Raw genomic sequence first — 22525 nt, 5'->3', positions numbered from 1 at the left:
GAATTGTATTGCTATGTAAGGTTTTTAATGATATTTAGATTTAATATATTGCTTATTTAAAGAAAAACAGTCAGATACAACTTTACAAAACTAAACAGCAATATACTTATTAGTGATTTCTTATTTCTAACTTTTATTTGTTTTATATGTTGTTTATCTGTTATTGTCTGAAAGTTTCCATAATGCAATATCCAACATGTGCTTCTCCATAACTGTGGCTGATGCTAATTGCATCTCAATGCATAGCCATTGATACCATACATTAAAGATACACAACGATGCAATGTGATACGAATCAACCCTATTATGATGCAGTGTGATCTGATTTCGATTTGATTCATCACAATGCGATTCAATGCAATACAGTGCAATGGAAAAAATATGATGCTTTGCAATTCAATATGGTACAGATAGTCCACTTTTAATTCTTTGGTTCAGACAGACAGCAAATCATAATTTTTCTTAATAGCCTTCTGACTTCTAATGCATGGCACTTTCACAAACAGGCCTTTGTAGTGCAAAAAAAAAAAGAAAAAAAGATCAAATAAAATCAGACATTTTTTTCCTGATCTGTCTCTAGGAAGATTTTTACAACTTTACCTCTGCTTACTTTATATTCTCGTAGCAGCAGTGGGGCTGGGAAAATGCAATTAGGAAACCAAAAAAAGAAAAAAACAATCTACCTTGTTAACTGCCAATGCACTGATGTGAATCTGTGAATCTTATCATCATGATAAGAAGACAATATTCACTGTATCATTGTAGCTCCTTAATGCTAACAAAGATGCCAAATATGATCCCAATACGTAATTAGATATTTTGCTAATACAATCTATACTCCCTTTTACAGATGCATGGTTAAAAACCTCTCGCTTAAAGCAGAACACATGTGAGAGTAACCTGCTCTCTAAAGAGTGAAAAAAGCTTGATACAGCAAGCTCATACAATGCCCACTAGTGAATAAAAATCAATGTCTCTTACAAGGTATGTAGATAGGATTTAATGGATCTCCAAGATTCATTTTAGTTCCAAAAACTAAGCATCTATATAACTTTAGAATCTGTGCTGTTAAAAAGCCTTGAACCTTGTACTCAATTCAGGAAAAATCATTGTTAACCAAGTATTGACAGGAGAAATAATTCTTCAGATTGCACAGGGCACTAATTAGCCCAACAGCATATATAACTCTACTACCTATTCACTTTAAATGGTTTTCCAAAGGTAAACCAGATGGGATTTGACAATAATTAAGTCTATAGTGCCTGCTAAGAGAAGAAAATATATTGCAAATGTCACATAGCAATGGGGAGAGAAATAGAAAGAGTCAAGTGAAAGACCTATCTTTTCCCTTTTAAACCTGGAAACACTGAACACAGCCACGGATACTGAGCACAAGGTAGGCCAGGATTAAACAGCAGTAACGATGAACAAGAGATGAATTGCAAATAACCTAGCCTAATTATCTGCAAGGAAGAATGAATGCTGTGTGAGCAAATGAAGGATAAAATGCAATTATATTTCCTCTGGGGCTGCTGTGTGTGTCACTATCCTTGCTTCTCAGATGTAGGTTAAGGATAATCATGTAGATTTAAAAAAAAAAAACACATAGTTAATTGTAAGTCACCATGAAGAGAAATCTTACATGAATCGGTCAATGCAAAATGTCTTAGTGCGGTTTAGAATAACCTAAGTAACATAAGGTTCAAGGCAATATATACCACCTGAAAAGTAAAGCTTTTTATTTCCATGAGAAGGGTAAGCTGTCTCCTTAAGGCAAGCTGAGATGCAACCCGAATCAATACAATCATGCTGGCTTGATGCTGGCTTGCTGACAAATGCTGGTGTACTGAATCCAAAGCAAGTGTAATATACCAAAATACAAGCTCCAGTCTCACAATATCAATGTGTAGCAGGATATGCAGAATATGCAGTATATAATGTGAAGAATATGAGAACAGATCAGCACTTGTGCAATAGACTGCACTGTCTCCAAGGCAAGAGTGCCCTGACTAACACATCATTGTGAATAACACACCCTTTAGTAAATATTGTAGAAATGGGGAGGAATAATCTCTGCAAAACAAACAGAAAAACAGCTGTAAAGTGGTGAATAGTGAAAGAAAACAATAAGATTTTCATTCTTTTATCTTCTTTACCTGCAAACACCCACTCATTTGTTATACAGTACAGTGTAAAGTGCTTTATCCTTTTAAAGGTCCTGATAAATCCTGATCAGTGTTTACATGTAAATCATGTAAACACTGTATATCCTGCACTTGCTGATATTGCACTCTGGTTAGACCCAAACTGCATTTCGTTGCCTTGTACTTGTACATGTGTAATGACAATAAAGTTGAATCTAATCTAATCTAATCTAATCTAATCTAATGAGACACTGGGCATGAGGAGGTAAAACAACAATTTTCAGGCAGGGATGCAAGCACAGACAGTCAGACATAGGAACATTTTGGGAGATGGGAGCAATTGTATTTTTTATTTTTATTTTTTAACCTTTTTATTTTGAGGCAAGTCATTAGGAACAGGTTCTTATTTACAATGGCAGCCTGACAAGTGGAATAACCACTTAGGGAAAGGGAAGTAGGGCTAAAATAAATATAAAAAATACATACAGGTTAACAATTATATAAATACATTTTAGAACAATATTAGCATTAATCTTAACTCAGGACTAAACCAGGAATCAAGTAGTTGTCAGGCTGTTGCGTCACTGTGCCACCTTGTCTCCTGGATCTAGCATATATTGTAATATACAGTATACACAGTGTGTGTGTATATATACACATACTAGAAAGAACAAAAACGTGCCTTGCCCCCAAAAATTGTTTCAACTCTCTCACACTGTAAAACCCGATTAGTTAACCTTACTTAAAAAAAAGCATGCAAACCGGTTGCACTTAAAATAATAAGTACAGTAAAATAGGGTATTGAGTGTCCTAGTAACTAATGCTTAAAAAGTAGAATATACTTATAGCCAAGCTACTGTAACTAAGAGAAACCAGTACATAGTGGCAATTTGCTTAATTTTGTACTATTGGGTAAGTATAGACTACTCAGAAATATCAGTAAAGTATACTAACTTGCATAATGTAAACTTTACTGTTGTGTGTATTCCAAATAACACAATTATGTAAGTTAGGCTAACTGAAGTACAAATTTCCTGTATATGTAATATAGTATTTCTAGTTTCATTTATTTTAAGAGCAGTCAGATTTACTTCATAAAAGCATGCAAACTGCACTATAATATATCACTTTTAATGCAACAGTAAATAAAGGCCTAGTTTCAGCTTTAAATAATAACATTCAGTAAAACATTAAATTTGGTAATAAATAATTAGACATGTAGGGAATGTCTATATCTAAAACATGAACAAATGCCTGCCGACTCACTATAATTTATACCTATACAGTGGAGTATTGGTATAAAGTAAAACTACCCAACACACAATCCCAATACTGTTATAACAGGTTTATTTCTCAACCCTTTAATTTTCACGCCATAGCTTTAAAACATTTGCATCTCTTAAAACAGTCAGGAATGTGGCCTGTAACAAAAGTAAAAATAAAAACTTTTGTTTCAAAGAAGTGCCATAATCACTTAGCAGACAATAGCAACTGGCACTGCTCTCATACACATAAGCAACATAGTGCCAAACCATTAATAGCCATAACCATCACTCATTCAATCAAATGCACTTTTGATGATGCTTTTAACCCGAACCCAATTGTCACCTTTCACCTGCAGTTGCGAAGTGCTGTGTGTGCAGCAGGATTGCAAGAACATTTGCAAGAATAATTGTTAAATATAAATTATACTAATAGAATAGTCTGAGCATAAGGCATTTAAAAACCTCTATGTATCTGCAGCGAGTGTTTTTTGCTTTCAACACAATAATAGCAAAAACAAAAAATAATTTTAAAGTAGTGCAATAATGACTTAACAATGGCAACAATATCAACCAGCACTATTACTACTCTTCAACTAACTCTTTAATAATTTCACCTACTCAACAGGAGATTTTTTAGAGTTTGGAGTCTTGGGGGGAGTTTGTTTTCTCCCAGCCTAAGCATCACTCTCTAGATAAAGTTTACTGTGTTTCTTATGGCCCTTGGGTATTCAAGGTGGAGAGCATAAGACAGACCAAACAAAAGGCAACATGCTTGTGGTAAGCTTGTGAGATTGTCCATACCTCCTTCCAGAATGATGGCAGATGAAAGTGGGTTTAAGTGGAGATAACTTGAAAACACAAGTGCATCTTCGCTGATAACAGTCAGCCAGCCAGCAGTCACCTGTGCCCAGCCCTCATTATCGTTTGAATCCTGTATTACACAAAAACTCCATTACAACAGTGAAATATTATCCATCAGTCCTGCCTACACAGACTTCAAGTCTTGTTCATTAGTTTATCATTAATTTCACAGTTTCTTTTTGTTTGACAAATGTGTTACTTTTTACATTTCGGCTGTCATCTGCAGCATTCCTCAATAGCATCACCTGTATAGTATGTGTGTATGTATATATATATACACACATACTAGAAAGAACAAAAACGTGCCTAGCCCCCAAAAATTGTTTCAACTCTCTTACAAATCATTTATCAGTAAATGAGCAAAAATCAACAGACACTGTAGATGCTGTAGATTTTTGCCCTATCACCCCTGTTTTTATGCATGAGCTTGTTCTGAGGCCAGAAAAAAAGAAACACTAAGAAGGGTTAGGGTTAGAGAATGCAAAAGTATCTCCTTTTTATATTTCAAACCGTCATGGAACTTGGAAGCTACAATGTGCATTTGTTTTTTTGTGCAAGAGTTTATGTTTGATGTAATATCACTGGAATGACAATAATGTTATTTCAAGTAATATCATACACACCACAAGAAATCATAGACTTAATGGGTACTGCGCGGGAGCGCGCTGCCGTGACAACCTCTGTACACAAACACGGTGCGTGAACGCGCGCCGCCGCATTTTTTTTTTTTGTTTTTTTTTGAAAGGGACAATATATTGGACTCTCAGTGGAATAAACTACACTCTGGTAAGCTGCTGATAGTGATGGCACTGAAGCTAGTGTATATTAACTAAGGTTAAGGACAATATTAATAGTGATAATCCACTGTAATATGATAATACTAATAGTGCTTCTGGAAAAATCCCAACTGAGCACCGACCTCATGCAGCATGTTTATTATGCATCAGTAATGGATTTCAGTTGTTACCTGTGATAACAAGGCTGCTAGATAAAAATGATATATTTTGGTGGTTTATATAATTCAAATGTAATCTGCTGTTTTAGTATGATAATTTACTGCTTCACTTGGAATTTACAACCTTTTGCAGTTTATGTACTGTATGTATGTAACATTTTAGTAGTAAATAAATGATCCTGTTCACATATTATTTATTATCAGTTTCAAATAACTCTAGTTCTAGTTACTATAAAACTATATTGATGAGATTTGGGGATCATGTTCCTTCTAACCCTCAAAAGGGGAACACTTTACAATGTGGAGTATTTTAATATTAATCTAATATATTCACATTCGTAAATTATTTCCACATTTTCTACGTTTTTTGCCATTAGAAAAGAAAGCTTTTATTTGTCACATACATTGCAGCCCATTCAAATTCTTCACATATCCTATCTTATTAGGTATGCCATGATATAGCAATCCTAGAGCAGTAAGGGGTTATGGGCCTTGCTCAGGGGCCCAACATTTCAGCTTGTTGGTGCTGGTGCTTGAACACCCAATCTACTGATTAGCAGCCCAGAATTTTTACCATTGAGTCATCATTAAAGCAAATAACCTCACATTATACACTTCTATTTTTCAAGGGCAAGGGGTTTTTAATTTTTAATTTTTTTTGATAAAATATATATAATATATATAAAATAATATTCCACAGATTTGGTTGTCCAGATCCAACAGGGAATCAACAGACCACATTTTGAGTATGTCATTTATTCGAACTAACCTTGTGTTCATTTTTGATACAGTACGGGTACATCTTATGCGCATATGTATCATATAAGACTTTTAGAACCTGATGAATAACAAAAAAGGACAAGAATACAGTATGTATGTGACATTTCCTACTGACATTTGGGGTAAAATTTCTTTGTGATGCAGGCCACACCCCTTTATTTGATGCTAAATAAATTCAATTTTAAATTAATTAAACACTAGTGACGTTAATTGACATTGCTAAGAAAAATAACAAAAACAAATTTTAGGCCAGAATTAAAAATATTAATTTATCCCAATTACCAAATGCCCATTATAGCTAAATTCATCCTTCTTTAAAAATGGGTAAATAAATTATATGCCATTTATATGTAAGATTTTTACTTATTGTGCCAATTGTGCTAACCCAAACCTTGTGCTAGCAAAACTAATCAAGATGATTTAAGAGAACCCACTCTAATGACATGTTGCATTATTGGTAATCTCAGTGAAACTTGATCCACTCCGGCACAAGGAAATGATTGTAGCATACAATAAGCTAATAAAAGCAGTTATTAAGGTGTAACTTAGATATTAAATAACACTGTATATAACGTTTATTTTTCATGTCAAAGTAAAACACTATTAATATGTATTCCTATATTTCAGTTTGTATTAATATGTATCTTAATGCAATCAATCTTTATTTATAGCAAAGCTCATGACAGAATAAGTTGCTAAGATCCCACCAAAAAACTAAAATGGGTTGAAAGCAATTAGTGTCAAGTAATATGGTGAAAGCACAGCTGTGGGAGTGAATGCAAGGGCTGGGTAAGAACGTTTTATTAATGTAATGGGCAAACAAATCCAAAATGGTAGGGCTAGGGTTGAAAATGTGAAACAGGATATGGTCGTGCTATAAGCGAACAACAATGAGCAGGGCGAAACTAGAATGAGAAATGAGAGACAGAACATGAAGCAAAAAGATGAAACATGAGAACAATGAACAAAACGTTTAGTTAAAAACCCAGCATGCTGAACTAACTACGGAGTAAGTATGGGAATTAATCAAACAAAGAAAACGAAAACAGTCAGGAAAACAAGACAGCATGTGAACACACTAACCAATAACAGGGCAGGAGTCGAGATATGAATAAAAACCAAGACGCACATCGCTACATGTAAACACCAAGGTGAATGCTTGTGCTATGAGCGGGCACATGCTTTACACTGCTGCGAATAGAGCGAGGGGGGGCCAATTTTTGATAGTTTTTTTTTATAGTATTTTTTTGTAATATAAATTATCCCAAGTTATTTATGTAGTCTAAATATGGGTTAACCCACCATATATATAAAATATAAATTATGCTAATTACCAGAATAAATTAAGTTTTAACAAAATATTTAAGACTTTTTTTGAAGTCTGCTACTCTAAAATGCAGACTTTAGACAACAACCACATCTATAAGAAGTAGATCTAAAACCTACTAAGCTATAAGATTTGACTAATGCATAGATAAATATTGTGCTCATAGACAAGCTGCCAAACTTGATGTACACACCTGGACATGCATACACAGCCACACATACTCAGTGCCTGTTCCAAGTGACTAGTCCAATGAAATTGTAGTAAAATATACTAACATAACATCTTGTTACATATACTTTTATAACTAGAGTTCTATTTTACTTTACCTATATGCCACGGGCATTTGGAATCACCTGGTGATTTCATGATAAACTGGAATTATTCTGGGAGGAATTATAAAAATGCTCACACCCTAGTTGGAGGGGTATTATGTTGTCCTTGTAGAACCTGAGAGACTTCCAAGAGCAACACACTTCTGAATAACAGAGAAGTAGACACTTCTTTTAGAATGTTATGACACAGTAGGGGAATGAAGCTCTGTCCCCAGCAGACACCATTGTAATTATGTTCACCGTGCCCGCTCAGTTCCCCAGATGTAAGGAATGTGTCTGGAATGATTATCCTTCCCTGATATTGCATCATTGCCATGCAGAACCTGTTTCCATATAAATTCCCTGCATGTCCTCCAATCTAGTATTTGTTTCTTATATGCAACAAGGACACATTTCCATCTGTAAGATTTTTGGATTTAGCTGTAAACTAATAACCCATTTCAGAAAAGCCTGCAGCTCCTAGGGGTAATCACTGCTGTGGCTGTCATCATCAGTCCTAACATCATCTACAGAAGCCAGAAATGGTAGCCTGGCTAAATGTTGGCAAGCAAGATAATATCTGGGTGGCTAGAAATCTCAGTGAATCTAGCCATATAACAATGAAACACATGCACTGGTTTGTTGTTACTGTAGATAGCACTGGTTCTATAGCAAATACTCTATCATGCATAAGTTTAATTTAAAGTACTGCCATTTGTATGCACATAAATAAGTAGGTAATGTCCCAGGCTATTAGGATGAAGATATAAAACAACATATTTTATAGAGTAATGTGAGTCAGAGCAAATTGGTAAAGTAATAGATATGGATGTAATATTATCCAAATAGCATATTAAACAGCTATTAATAAACAAATGTGGTAAAGGTATATATGCTTAAGTATTAAATAACATAACATGGTGATAATGTTTTCTACTTTAAATTGAATAGATGCCATATTTGTAAGGTTGTTCAACATCTCATCTCATCTTACAGAAAAACCTTGAAGCTCTGTTTCACAGTGTATGAGACAGTAGTGAAATGGAGAAGAAGCGGGGAAGCAAAAAAAGTGTTGATTTGAAAAGGATGTGCCCTCAGCAAAAGGCCAGAATCCTAGCTTATGCTGAGCCCTCCAAAGAGGTACGTGCCTGGATGGCAGCTTCCCAACAACGCATCCACTCTAGACTTGCTCATGAGAAAGAGAAAGTGTCGGGGGAAAATCCTCTTCAAGACATGGAATCAAAATTGCACAATGACACTCTTACGGGGCAATTAAAAGCTGCCGAAGCAAGAAATAGGATTCGACAGATGAGGCTGAAGTGTCATAACTTGAAGGTAGGTTTGGCTTATAAGTGATAATGTGACATCAAATATTGCTGTTAAAAGATTATTGGTTAGGTTATGGTTACATTGCAGCCCTCATCACCTTCCTTTCAATAGTTGTCTTAGGGGAAATTTTTAGCCAAGCCACTTCCAAAGCCAAGTAAAGGTCATTAGCTCATGGAGCCGCAAAGGATCAAGTTAATAAGAATGTAGACTTTAGGAGCATGGATAGATAGATAGATAGATAGATAGATAGATAGATAGATAGATAGATAGATAGATAGATAGATAGATAGATAGATAGATAGATAGATAGATAGATAGATAGATAGATAGATAGAAAGAAAGAAAGAAAGAAAGAAAGAAAGAAAGAAAGAAAGAAGCGCACTGACTGACACTATAAACTTGTCACAGCTAGTGAACTCCATTTAAAAAGTAATTTACAACATGCTTAGGTATTTAGTGAACTACCTTTCCAACAGTTAGTGGGCTGCATATAAATGATGAACAAAATCATCTCATTACTGGCTAAGAAAAAAAGCAAGCATTTCTGCTTTGGATGTTATGCCTTGCAGCTGTAATTAAAGTTTAATGAAGCTGTAAGGTGACACAATAAAACACTCATAAGCCGCACATATTCTTGCTCATATCCAGGTCAAGATCTCCAAATAACTCTTCATAACTCTCTGCTCTCCCCTTCAGCCACTGCTTGCAACCTTGGGGTAACTATGGACAATCAACTGTCCTTCTCCTCACGTGCTGCTAGTGTGGCTCGTTCCTGTCGATTTCTTTTCTACAACATCCAAAGGATTCAACCATTTCTGTCCACACGGTCTGCTCAGCTGCTTGTTCAGTCTCTTGTCATTTCGAGACTGGACTACTGCAACTCTCTGCTTGCAGGTCTTTCTCTGAATGCTATTCATCCAATGCAAATGACCCAAAGGCAGCTGCGCAACTTGTGTTCAATCTGCCCAAGTTCTCCCACACCACCCCACTGCTGCGATCCCTCCACTGACTTCCAGTAGCTGCATGCATCAGATTTAAAACACTGATGCTTGCCTACAAGGCCAAAAATGGACCAGCACCCTCCTGCCTCAGAGATCTCATCACAACTTGCAATGCACCACGCTGTCTAAGACTCTCCAGCACTGCTTAAGTAATACCACCTTCTCTAAGTATAAGAGGTAAGTATACTTCAAGGCTCTACACTTTTCTGGGCCCAAGGTGGTGGAATGAACTTCCCCTAGATGTATAAACAGCGGTGTCTCCAGCTATCTTCAAGCGACGGGTGAAGACCTACCTCTTCCTGAAATACTTAAAGTTAAAAAAACAAACAAACAAAAAAAAACCCCTCTAAACAGAGTTGTAGGCTGAATTATCTTTAATTGTAATCTAGCATACCAGTGTAGATTTATTCATTGCCAGAGACTCAAAGCACTTTTGTACGTCGCTCTGGACTAGGGCGTCTGCTGAATGCCGCAAATGTAAATGTAAATGATGGTGCACAGCAAAGCAAAACTCGTAGGCATACAATTACATAGTCAGAAATGCTTGCTGAAAATTTTAACTCTTAAATCTCTCTCTCTCTTTACCTTACTCTCTGTATTTATCTATCCATGTATCCATACATCTATTTATAAATGCAAATACTGTTATTTGCACTTTTGAGTGATGGCAGAGTAGAAACCAGGTGATTACTATGTAATTATTCTGTGAACTGTCTACATAGTCTACATATACTGTACACATTCAACTAAAAACAATGAGTAGCTCTGTAATATTAGGACACAAATGGCAGTGGAGTAATGCAACATATCTGTACCTTTTTTGTGCTCCATATCCCTGTATATGTGTATTCATATTTAACCTCGAAGAAGACATGACAAACACTGGTTTCGCATAGATATGTGTACAAATGATGCTGTAAATGCAGTGTGCATGCCTAGATTATGCAATACCTTTATTTATCCCATGAGCGTTAAATCTGATTGTGGCTTATGCCCTTATAAAAGTAAAAACCTCTATCGATTTCTTATGATGCATCCCAGAGGATCCCTATTTATATCTGTATTTGCATCTCTTTAGGGCACATTGTATATGTCCATTCTGGATAACTATTTGTATTTGATATCAATCTCTAATTAACTTCCTAGATTAGTATAATCATTGCAAATAATGACAGTATACAGTTATAAAGTTAAAGCAAATTGTTGAAATCTGATTACTCCGAAAGGCGAAGATGGAGATATATGTATTAATTATTCTCCTTTTCACTGGGACCCAATGCAGTGAGTGAGTAAGTGGTTCTGTTTATGATACCTGCTATAAGAAAACTGTAAAGTTGTTTTTAAACATATTTTCTATTTCCTTCTGTTAGCTTTGTAGCTTCAATCAGAAACTAAAAATTGAAAAACAAAACATTAGAGTAAAATGAGACATTTATTTTATTTCAGGGCTTTCTCTTTAGATGTACGGCAGGCTTGCTGAACATTTAGAGGGCTAAAGATCTCTAGGAAAAGGGTTAGGCAGCTTAGCCATAGCATGTGTGACTCTTAAAAGAGATTCTACTGAAAGGAAATGAACACTTGCTCTTAAATCCGATATTGTGTTCTGCATTTTGTTAGATGCAGGAAATTAACCTGATGATTTCAAGCCAGGCTTGTGTGCAGAGTGCTGTGCGTCTAGAGCTGCTCCTGACAAATGAGAAACAAAGGAATCATGCAGACAGCCTGGACCAGCTACAGGTAACTTTGTGTCTGCTGCAGTAAAATAGCTTATGTGATTTAATCATTAAAAAAACAAGGGTGTTTCGCCTTGTTTGGCTTCTACCTATTACTTTCAAGTCACAATGACAGTAAATATTCATCTTTAATATTCTGCATCACTCTGCCAAATAGCTCAAGCTTGAGGCCAACTATTAAAGACCAGCTAATGACGCATAGATAAACACGTTGAAGGTGTTCAAGGTTTTGTTCAGTCTTAAGTGCTTAAACCGAAGGCTAAAGGGTAAAAAACAACCATATTGTAAAAATCATAAACTTTTTTATTTGTGATTGATATTATCGCATTTGGCAACAACTACTTTTGAGATAAAAAAGTAGGATCTGAAGCGAGTTTATTTAAAAGGAAGTTAATATTAATCACTCACAATAATTGTGCACCAAAACTGTGTGTCAGTAATGCGCAAAGTTGCTATTTAAAAAAATAAAGTGCATAGTGTTGAAATCTACATTAATTTAAGCCAACATCTACAAATATACTTTTTATGATAAAAAGGAGACAGCTATTTGTGACAGCCCTGCATTAAAAAACACAACAAGCTACAGTGAATAGCTGTAAAATAAATAAATAATTAAATAAATAAATAAATAAATAAATAAATAAATAAATAAATAAAATAAAGAGCTTGTTTTCAAGTATAAACAATGACCCTTACCATAGATTACACAGGAGCGACACAAATTCTTAGAAACGTCATCAAGAAAATTTGCCCACAGTTTTTTGGCTTTCAAAATGTTAGTATTTTAGCATCCATTTGGACAGAAAATCATTGATCCAGGGGTTAAATTAATGCCTACAGTTTTGCTGGAGAGCATTTGTGTACATGGTAAATGCAATACATTTTCTCTAAGAAAGATGTTATAAGGAAGGAACGGTTCACGGTATAACACCTCTACTGTGCCATTGGGTTTGGCTTTCTTTTGCAGTCAGAAGCTAGTTGAACTATCAGAAATTAAACTATGACTTACTATATTATAACGTACAATATAATAAGTCATGAATCACCTGCATTATTCTCCACTAACCTCTTCTAAAATTACATGCTGCTGTTGCATCTCTGTTACAGCTTGTTTGGATTAAAGAGATGGTTAAATATGAAATGATGCTTCTATACGAGAATAGAAGACTGCCAGGGAGGTTTCTTCAGACTCAGTAAATAATTCTCATTGGCTCATTTCATTGTTTAGAATTAAGTTCTAAAAAAATCGTGTGGCAAGATCCCACACGGGAAGCCTATAAAAGATCATGTTCATCCTCTGGCCATTCTTATTAACCCAATTGGCCTGTGTGTCTAACACTCAGTCATGGAACCATATACACTGTTGCATTTTTCCCGAACGCTGCAAAGGCACTAAGTCTTCCTGTTCCACGGGGTTCAACAGCAGAACCGTCTGTCCATTTTTGCACCTATTTCCTCCTAGACAGCTCCACAACTGTGTCTGCTGTTTACTTCTCTCCCTGCTGCAATCATGTGGTGTCAGAGGACGGATAATAAATAGACAAGGACAAGAGCTTTGTGCAATGCTGTTGTTTTTATGCTGCAGTTACAGCAAAGCACTGTAAATGTTATTTGAAGATGCTCATTGATCACTGTCCAACTTCCAATTTCAGCATGACCTGGAAAAACAAATAGCTTTCTATTGCTGCCTTAAAGTATTAAAGAAGGGAAAAATCCAACAATACACAAGTCCCGGACAAGAGAATTGACCCATTTGGGGTCATTTCAGTTGTTACTGGCATTGGACAAGGTGTCACAGATTCCCCCTTTGTGTTGCTGATGTTTTGTTTTATGGTTTGGTCCATTGGTCTAATTGCTGATTGTGTCCACATGTTCATGTTTTTGTAGCATTGTGGTCTTTTTTTGTGGGAAAATTACATTGGTTCCAATGAAACATGCCTTAGCAGTTTAGTGGGAAAAACAGAACACTTGATAAAATGAAAATTTAACCACCACAGACACATCTGATGTGAATTCACCTTTATTCTTTAACTTATTATTCAGTCATCTTAAAACATATTATTAGCAACTGCTATGTTGTATTCAGTAACTACAGTCAAATTAATATTAATAAGTATTGGCCTCCTAACAGCAAACTAGAGTGACTGGATTATGTAATCATTAAATTAACTGTGGCCTCATTCTACATTTAATTCGTTCTCTGTCTTGGGACAATTATTACAGACTCAGCTACAGCTTTTTTTCTTTGTTTAAATATGTTTCACTTTTACATGTTGCTTTACAGAGACAGAGAGTAGAAGAAATTCTGGAGGATGAAAAGGGCCTAACCTTAATCAGAAGATAACAACATAGAAGATATCTACAGCTCCAGTCAATGCAGTGAATAATGTAAAATACAGAAACAATATTATTCAGTGGTTTCATATTTTATAATGGCTGGCAGAAGTACTCATCAATATTTTAGCAGGGGCGGAATCTTTACTGCTGCAAAAACATTGCAAGCGATTGTAATTGCTCCTGGTTACTGTATCACAACTTTTGTGAAAGATAAATGTATGTACTCAAATCTCATGTAGCGTGATATCAGCGTAGTTGATTATGTTCTGAACTGGGTAAAGAAAAACAGGAACATTATGATTATACTGTAATTTGATGTCTGATAAAATGTGGGACAATGCAAATTAATGCCTGGTGTCTATTCTTATTTTTTGTAGGTGTGGATAAATTATTGTATACCTGGATTATACCTGGATTATTATTAATTCTATTTCCCTTACTATAATTACAGAGTGTATACTGGTCAGGCTACTGAAAAACTTTCAATGATGTGCATAGATTTGTAAAAAAAAAAAAAAAAAAAAAAAAAAAAAAAAAAAACAGGTGGTTGACTAACAGCATAAAGTACATCCAGTGAAAATTATTTTGCCCATGGTTTGTCAGGCCTCACAGGTCGCGAAAAGTGAAACCACAAAGAAAAGTAAGGATGGACGGTTTTAAGACCTAAAGGCTGTCTCTCTCTAGCACACACACAAAAGTCACAAAAGTTCTTGAAAATCTTACCAGCCTTTGTAAATGCCTAAAGGTCTTTAAGAATCTCAGTAGAAACTAAACATTCAAACAACAATATAAACAGGATGCTTAAAACTGCAGTAGCCATACGGATAAAAAATTACAAATATATATTACGATTATTAATCCCCCATATAAACTAAATGAAATAATTTGCAATCGTTTACAATTATCATGTACGCTTATTGTTTTATTTTAAAGTACAAAGTAAAAGAGAATCACCAGTTTGCTCTTTTATGATATGGCCTAAAAATGATTCACTGTTACATTCCTCATGATCAATATCACATCGTTTATATATGGCTGACTCTTTTAAAAGACCATTCATTTTCAGCGAGAGCTGGCAACATGATCAACAGCGATCATCATCGACTAGATATGGGCGTGTCCAGCGATGCAACAAAGTTGAGAAAAGATCAACTTTATTTAAATATGGATCAACCTGGTGCAGCAAACAAAAAAAAGGGAAATGTAAAAACAGAAGAACACACGTGAGTGGTTAGTGACTTCGCAGAACAGCAACCTGTGTAGAAAGGCAAACATACAGTATATCACAAAAGTGAGTACACCCCTCGTTTGTCAAGTCAAGTCAAGTTTATTTGTATAGCGCTTTTCATAACAGACATTGTCTCAAAGCAGCTTTACACAAATCAACAGTCAAGGCGAATGGTGTGTATTTATCCCTGATGAGCAGCTGTGGTGACTGTGGCAAGGAAAAAACTCCCTTAGATGTTATGAGGAAGAAATCTTAAGAGGAACCAGACTCAAAAGGGGAACCCATCCTCATTTGGGTGACATCAAGAGTTTGATCATAAATCTTTCAACAGTACAGAACACTGGAGAGTGAGAACTAACATGAGTACTGGAGTATAAGATTATAAGTGATGTTCTTTCTGCAGTCTTATACAGTCTATATGGTTAGTAGCTCCTAGTTTTATGAGCTCAGCATTTGTGATCATCACAGATCCAGCATTAGCTTCTTCATGCCAGAGCCTTTAAACACTCCAGGAGGTCCAATGTCAAAACTCCACACATGTAAGCAACCATTTTAGTATATCGTCTCAAGGGACAATACTATAGAAATAATATATTTTAGAGTAGTCAAAAATGGCTGTATGTTGAGTTATTTTCAGAGGACAGCAAATCTATACTGCTATACAATCTGCACATTGGCTACTCTAAAATATATCCAAGTTTTATTTCTATAGTATTGTCCCCCGGAGAAGATTTACTAAAATGGTTGCTGAAATGTGAGGGATGTACTCACTGTTGTGAGATACTGTATAAAGCTAATACACGAAAAAAACACTCTGGAAAGGAAAATTCTATTGCACATGGTCGAAGCACATTATCATGCAAGGCACAAGCCATCATCAAAGCCCAACATAATCAATCCTTAATTAATGCAACCTAGAAACCCAGCACAGCATTTGTTGTACCTGCTATAAATCAGACTTTTGTTGTACTTCATTGGCAGGTTTTGCACACCTGCACTGAAGCAGAGAACTCTACTGGCACCAAGTGGCAGTTACGCTGATTATTCAACTGCTGGAAGGATTTATTTCAAAATATATGAAATTATAAAGGAAATTTAGACAGATTGGAGCTACAGTTTCCTGCTTGTACCCCCTGCCCAAAATATATAGAGTAAAAGATTCATGACTTCCATGAGAATGGGGTAATCAGTTAACATGAAACCATTCTATCTATATCCATATATATATTGATCTGTCGATCAAGGTATCTATAGTTGAAGAAATTCTGGAGGATGGAAAATAACATAACCGTTATCAAATGATGGAACAACATTCACATTTCCAGTCAATGCAGTGAATATTGTAAAATACTAAAACAATATTATATCTATACATTCAGTAGTTTCATATTTTATAATAGCTGGCAGAAGTATACGTTATTTAATTGAACTGGGGTGAATTCTTTAAAAAAAAAAAAAGGTTGTACATGATCACTTTTCTTGCATTATGGTTGTTGTACTTAAAACTTGAGACGTTATTCTTGGTGTTTGGCGCCTCCTGCTGGTTGAGATTGAGAATTATCTAAAGACAGGAATTCACTTATACCAACCAATGATTTATTACTCAATGCTGGACCATACAGCAATGTGGAAAAAAAAAAAAAGAGAAAGAAACTGATACACATAGTTGTAGGAAATTCCGATTGTAAAGACCTGTCAGGTACCAGATTACACTGGATAATTTACAAAAAGGGGGACCCTAAAACGTCAATTATAAAAGAAAGCGTTTGATTTCTATATGACTTCCTTATCTGACACATAAATTAAAGAAAGAACAGCGGTTCTTCTCGATGAGGAGTTCCGCTGGAAATGACAATTACAGAGGAAATCCTTCGTCAATCGGCCGAGCAGAACTGACCGAGTTCGCGCATGCGCAATTTATCCTCAGCCTGCCTCCGTCAAGGGTGTCGATTCCGAAGCTGGAAGGCTGGAGGAGAAAAAAAAAACCCGAGACTGTATTCCTATATAATATAAACGGCATAAAAAAAAGGAAACGGATGTGCTTCAGAAAACGAAACGGCTACCGCCCTCCAGACCATTTTAATGCCAAAATTGTAAGTATCGTCGCCTAGGAGGGTTTTTAAACCGAAACGGTGCAGTTTGGATGGTGGGTTTTCCCGTTTCGAAAAAGGTTCGTGATTTCCTCGAGATCGCGGGTCGTCTTCAGTTTAATTGCGCTCTTCTTTTTTTTTTTATTATACATTTACCACTAAACCTGTGTATACTTTCAGTTTTGTGACGCTGGAAGCGTTTGGACTTAACGTGAAAGCACCTTTCCTAGAAACAGGCGAATGTGTGTGATAAGCTATGTAAACTAGTGTGGCTATTTGCAACTGACACCGCGGCTACTACAGCTTTCTCCCCCATGTGTTCCTGCTCTGTGGGGCTGCAGGGAAATGAGATGTTTCGGCACAGCGGGGAACCAGAGTTGACGTTTGTCTTGGGGGGTTTTCGGTGTGTTTGTCTGCTGTTTTTTTCCGGATCCATGTTTAGATTTTCTAAAGTGTTTCAATATACAAGGTCTCACTAGAGGAAGGACGGCACGAGAGACGATTTTACAACCGGGAGTTTGTTACGAGCCGGTTGTGTTTCTCGAGGGGGGAAAAACCTGAACGCCAGCGAATGTAACCTGTGACTGTCGATGCAGATGTTCGAATACAGTCGGTTTTAAAGATGTTACATTTATATAATTGTTTTTAGTTTTTCCTCAGTATAGGAAGATTCTCGTAGTGATTTTTCGCAGTTTTTTTTAACGCGAACACTCCTAACGCACAGATTAGCACACGATGCTTCAAGCCAAACATATAGGAAGTGCGGGCGGAAAAAATCGCTTGTAGTTTATATGTATTCACTTCAAAGCTGATTATATTTATACGTTATGTTTTATAGTCGTAATTCTCTCTTGAGTTGTTCTTTTTATTCCCCCCACATCGTATATCTCGAATGATGTTCTCTCGCTCTCTCCCTGTGGTTCTGGCGTAGTAAAGCGCGTTCCCGCGTCACGCGCGACACCTTCGGGTTGAATGAATCGGGAGCGCGCGCCGCGTGCTGGTCCAGAGAATAGTGGGCGGGTCCTGGAGCGAGAACGGCGCGTGGCGGCGAGAGAGAGTGAAGGCGGAGGGGTGGGGGGCTTTGAACGCGTGCGCGTCGCGCAGAGCGCGCGCTCTGCAGAGCGCTGCGGTTGGGGGAAGTGGGGGTGGTAGTGCTGGGGTGTGTGTGTAGGGGGCTGATATGGGGGTGATATGGGTTAAGGGGTGTACGCGCATCGCTTACTCGCTTCTGACGTCATTTTCGAGGACTCCGGAGGTATTTATGTGTAGAAAAAGGAAAAGAAGCCCATGCTATCGTTTTCCCTTTTCCTTCGTGACAGTCATTTGATTAATTCAGTGGGGGGAAAGCATGGTGTATCTAGGAACTGATCAACTATTACTGGAATTTAAAGATACAAGAAAGACTGTGTGGTTCTCTGAATCCGTTACATTGTCACACACCTTTAAAATGTTGTACTTTTTCTTGTCACTCGGATGGCATTCTCAAGTACATCATTTGTACTTTAACCACGTAGAGGAAGAGACTTCTGGAAATATCCCAGATTTGTAGGAAGTTGGTGATGATGATACAGCACCCCTGGAGCAGAGTTAAGGGTTAAGGGTCTTGTTTAAGGGCCCAACAGTGGCAGCTCGGCAGTGTCGAGGGTGCCAGAAGAACTTCAACCTGATCAGTTATCCACTGAGCTTCCCCTGGTACATATTATTGTACATTTTCCAAAACTTTTCTAAGCTATTGACAGTGCAGTTATGCATCATAAGACACTTTAAAAATCGTTGACACTATACACATTTCCAAGTAAAAGATTGTTAAATAGAAACTTACACTCAAAAGTACCACCCCAGTAACAAAGAAAGATGAGGATGGTTTTCTTTTGAGATGTCAAGTTTTTTTTCTCTCATCTCATACCACCTCAGGGATTTTTTTCTTGCTACAGTCACCACTGGCTTTCTCATTAGGGATAAAGTTATAAGGAAACACTTGTGTACTAAATTTATAAATAATTTTATTCAAATTTATAACCACTTTCATATCTCTATGTAGCTGCTTTGAGACAATGTCTAATGTTAAAAGCTCTTTACAAATAAAAATGAATAATAATAAAAAAATAATATATATTTATATATATATATATATATATATATATATATATATATATATATATATATATATATAAATAAAATTCCAAAAGATTATTAATACCATACACAGATGCAGATTCTCGAAAATTCTCAAGTATCTATCATTACGAATCTCTTAATCTGTCTCTGTTATAGTGTACAGTCCATCTGTTAAAGGATAATGTACTACTGCAGCTTTTAGACTGTTCAAGGCACTTCAGGAATGTTTTGACACACTTCATTTATGATTAGATATGAAATCAATTGGCAAAATGCTGACATTGTGATTAGTAGCAGTATATAGATTCATAATGTATCATGTGATGTCAGTGATTTGCAGTGTCTTGCAAAACACTTTTTTTAATATATATATATATTCTTTTCTATTTCAACATAGATCTATTTCATCAAAATGTAAATAATAATATGGCACCACAATAAACCTGGCAAGAGAAGGCCACCCACCAAAACTTGCAGACCAGACAAGGAGAGGGATATATATATATATATATATATATATATATATATATATATATATATATATATATATATATATATATATATATATATTAACAAAGACACTAATAATAATACAGAAAGATCCACAATAGGACTTGATGAATGATTGGTCAGAAAAAGAAGACACATTTAGAGTTACTAGATAGCATATGGCATACTTTAGGGAAACACATGGAAAAAAGGTTTCTGAAGAATATTCTGGCAGCAAGGGACATGTCCTGTGTGGTACAAACTCAACACTATTAATCCCTCCAAGAATACCATTCCCACAGTGAAGCATGGTGGTGGATGCATTTTGTTTTGGGATGTTCTTCATCATCAGGGATTAAAAAGCTTGACAGTTTGGGTAGTTTTTGAGAAAAAAGTTTAAGTTTTCCAGAGGTTTAAAACTGGAATGGAGGCAAGACCTTATGCATATTGCTAAATATACACTGGAGCCTTTAAATAGAAAAATCTAAATGCCTTAAAATAGCCTAGTCAAATACCAAAATTCAATCCAAGAATCTGTGCCATAAAATTGCTTTACATTATTAGAGGAGCTAATGTTTTCCCTGTTTCACGACTCTTGTTTTGGCCAAGCTTTAGCTGTCAGACAGAAGGCCTTACTTTCGACTTCAGAATACTAGAAAAGTGCATGTTTATCTTAATGATTGTAAGATGCCCAGGTCCTGTGGCTGCAGAGGAAGCCCAAATCATCACACCTCCATTACCATACGGTATGAGGTGTTTGTGCTGATACACCATGCTTGTATTTTACCACATGTTGCACTGTGGCCAAACATCTCCACATTAGTTGCACTTTTGCAGACCTAAGGCATGCTGCCATGTTCCTTTTAGAGAGAAAATGCTTTCTCCTGGCAAAACCATACTTGTCCAGTCCTCTTCTAATTGTACAGTCATTAGCTTTTTGCTATTTCACCTTGGAGTAAATCTGTTGTGATGTCCACCCCTGGCAAGATTGGCAACTCTCTTAAAAAACTTAAGATTTTCCACTTGTGAATAATTTGTGAGGACATTGTAGAATGATGAATGTAGAATGTTTTGGAAATGGCCTTATAACCCTTCCTAGATTGACAGGGAGGCAATTGCTGATGTCTTTTCTCCTTAGCATTGTGTTAACACAACTGAACTCCTCAAATCAGCAAACTGCTCAAACTTTGACTTTTATAAAAGTTGTCACATTTGCTGAGGATTATTTAATCACCCTTTCATTATAAAAATGTTTTATTTATTTATTTTTACTTTTTTTCTTTTTAATGTCTTTATCTTAAATGAATAAATTAAACGACTTTTGGCAATGCAGACATGCAGCACCCTGTTTATGCGGTAAACTGTAGTACATGAGTGCACTATAATGGCAATCTGATATCGTCTGCAAACTGCTGGGGTTTGTTTGTTGTTTTCTCTATGGTATAACATAGAATAAACATGCATTCAGTAATCACATAACCACCCGAATAAGCTAGTTTACTAGATGTGTTTGTGCTTATGCTAGCATAATTCACTGGTTATTGCTGGTGTATTGTTTATCTGGTTGGGCACAAACCGTTATTTTTGTGTTTGTGTTTGTGTTCATTTTTGTGGTCGGAAATGAAAGCTGCGCTCGTAGGTGTAGCATTGAGTTTGAAGGTGTGACTTTCAGCATGTGCTGGCACAGTGCCATTTGTAATTCTCAGTTAGTGGCAACTAATCGGTTATGTAAGCGTTCGCTATTTATGTCACATTCATTTATTCATCTACAGTAACCGCTTTATTCTGGGCAGACTGGTGTAAAGTATGATAGAGCCAAACAGGCCATTACAGTGCACCAGGTACACACATTGACACATTCATACCTAGGAACAATTTATAGTAGCCAATCCACCTACTTGCATGTTTTAGGGAAGTGATAATGAAAACCAGGGCCCCAAATGCTAAACACTTTAGCAGAACCTGACCAGTTTTATGGAATACTAGATTGCGAGTGCTCTTGCCGTGCATATCAGTTTGCAGAATTAATCAAATGTGGGGTTTTTTTGCAGTCAAATTAATGGCCATTAGCTCCCTGGTGTGTTTTAAATTCTTTTAGTGCAAAGGGCCTGAGAAATATCTAGGATCACTAAATGACAGCAGCAGCTATTTTTTTTTTTATGTTTAACCATTAATGATTTCTTTATAGTTATAAATAGGACTATTTAAAGTGGTGATGTTTAGCATCATAAAGCACTTCACATAACCTTAATATTCAGTTTTTGTCAATAAAATGTCATCAGGTCACTAATCAGACGGAGGGAATAAATTCAATAAAAATAAGTCTGCGTAAAATGGTTAACGTATCTTACCTTGTAGCTATTCTCTGGCCTGATGAAGCTGCCTTTATCTAAATAATGGGGTTAGAAAACGATCTGCTACCGAAGCTGATGTGGTTCAGACCAGAAACGTTTATTTAATTTTTTTTTTTACTTTGCTCATGTTGCCAGTGCACACCCTCTGATTCCATGCTGCACATGTCGCAATATATTGACCGGTTTTTGTCACAATCTAGTCA

General features: G+C 36.2%; 2 protein-coding genes across 6 annotated transcripts in view; both read left to right on the top strand.

Annotated features, from left to right (window-relative positions):
* The first annotated feature begins 4971 nt into the window (after positions 1–4971).
* Positions 4972–14348, top strand: LOC310741882 (protein LKAAEAR1-like). Its single transcript, XM_083570283.1, has 4 exons — positions 4972–5056; positions 8640–8978; positions 11591–11710; positions 13991–14348. Exons 2-4 carry the CDS (start codon positions 8685–8687, stop codon positions 14048–14050), a joined length of 474 nt encoding a protein of 157 aa, XP_083426409.1. The 5' UTR covers positions 4972–5056; positions 8640–8684; the 3' UTR covers positions 14051–14348.
* A 2828-nt stretch (positions 14349–17176) lies between these two features.
* rgs19 (regulator of G protein signaling 19) overlaps positions 17177–22525 on the top strand; it is a 49471-nt gene continuing 44122 nt past the window's right edge. For 2 of the 5 annotated variants that reach the window (XM_083570258.1, XM_083570260.1), the window contains exon 1: positions 17182–17364. In XM_083570258.1, coding sequence (XP_083426384.1) covers positions 17308–17364 — 57 coding nt within the window. In that variant the 5' untranslated portion in view covers positions 17182–17307. The other 3 variants (XM_083570257.1, XM_083570263.1, XM_083570259.1) reach the window with 3 other exon arrangements.

Source organism: Silurus aristotelis (genome assembly GCF_946808225.1).
Source record: "Silurus aristotelis genome assembly, chromosome: 19".
NCBI classification, from domain to species: Eukaryota; Metazoa; Chordata; class Actinopteri; order Siluriformes; family Siluridae; genus Silurus; species Silurus aristotelis.
Note: the sequence above shows the minus strand (reverse complement) of the source record. Positions and strands in the feature narration are given on the sequence as shown.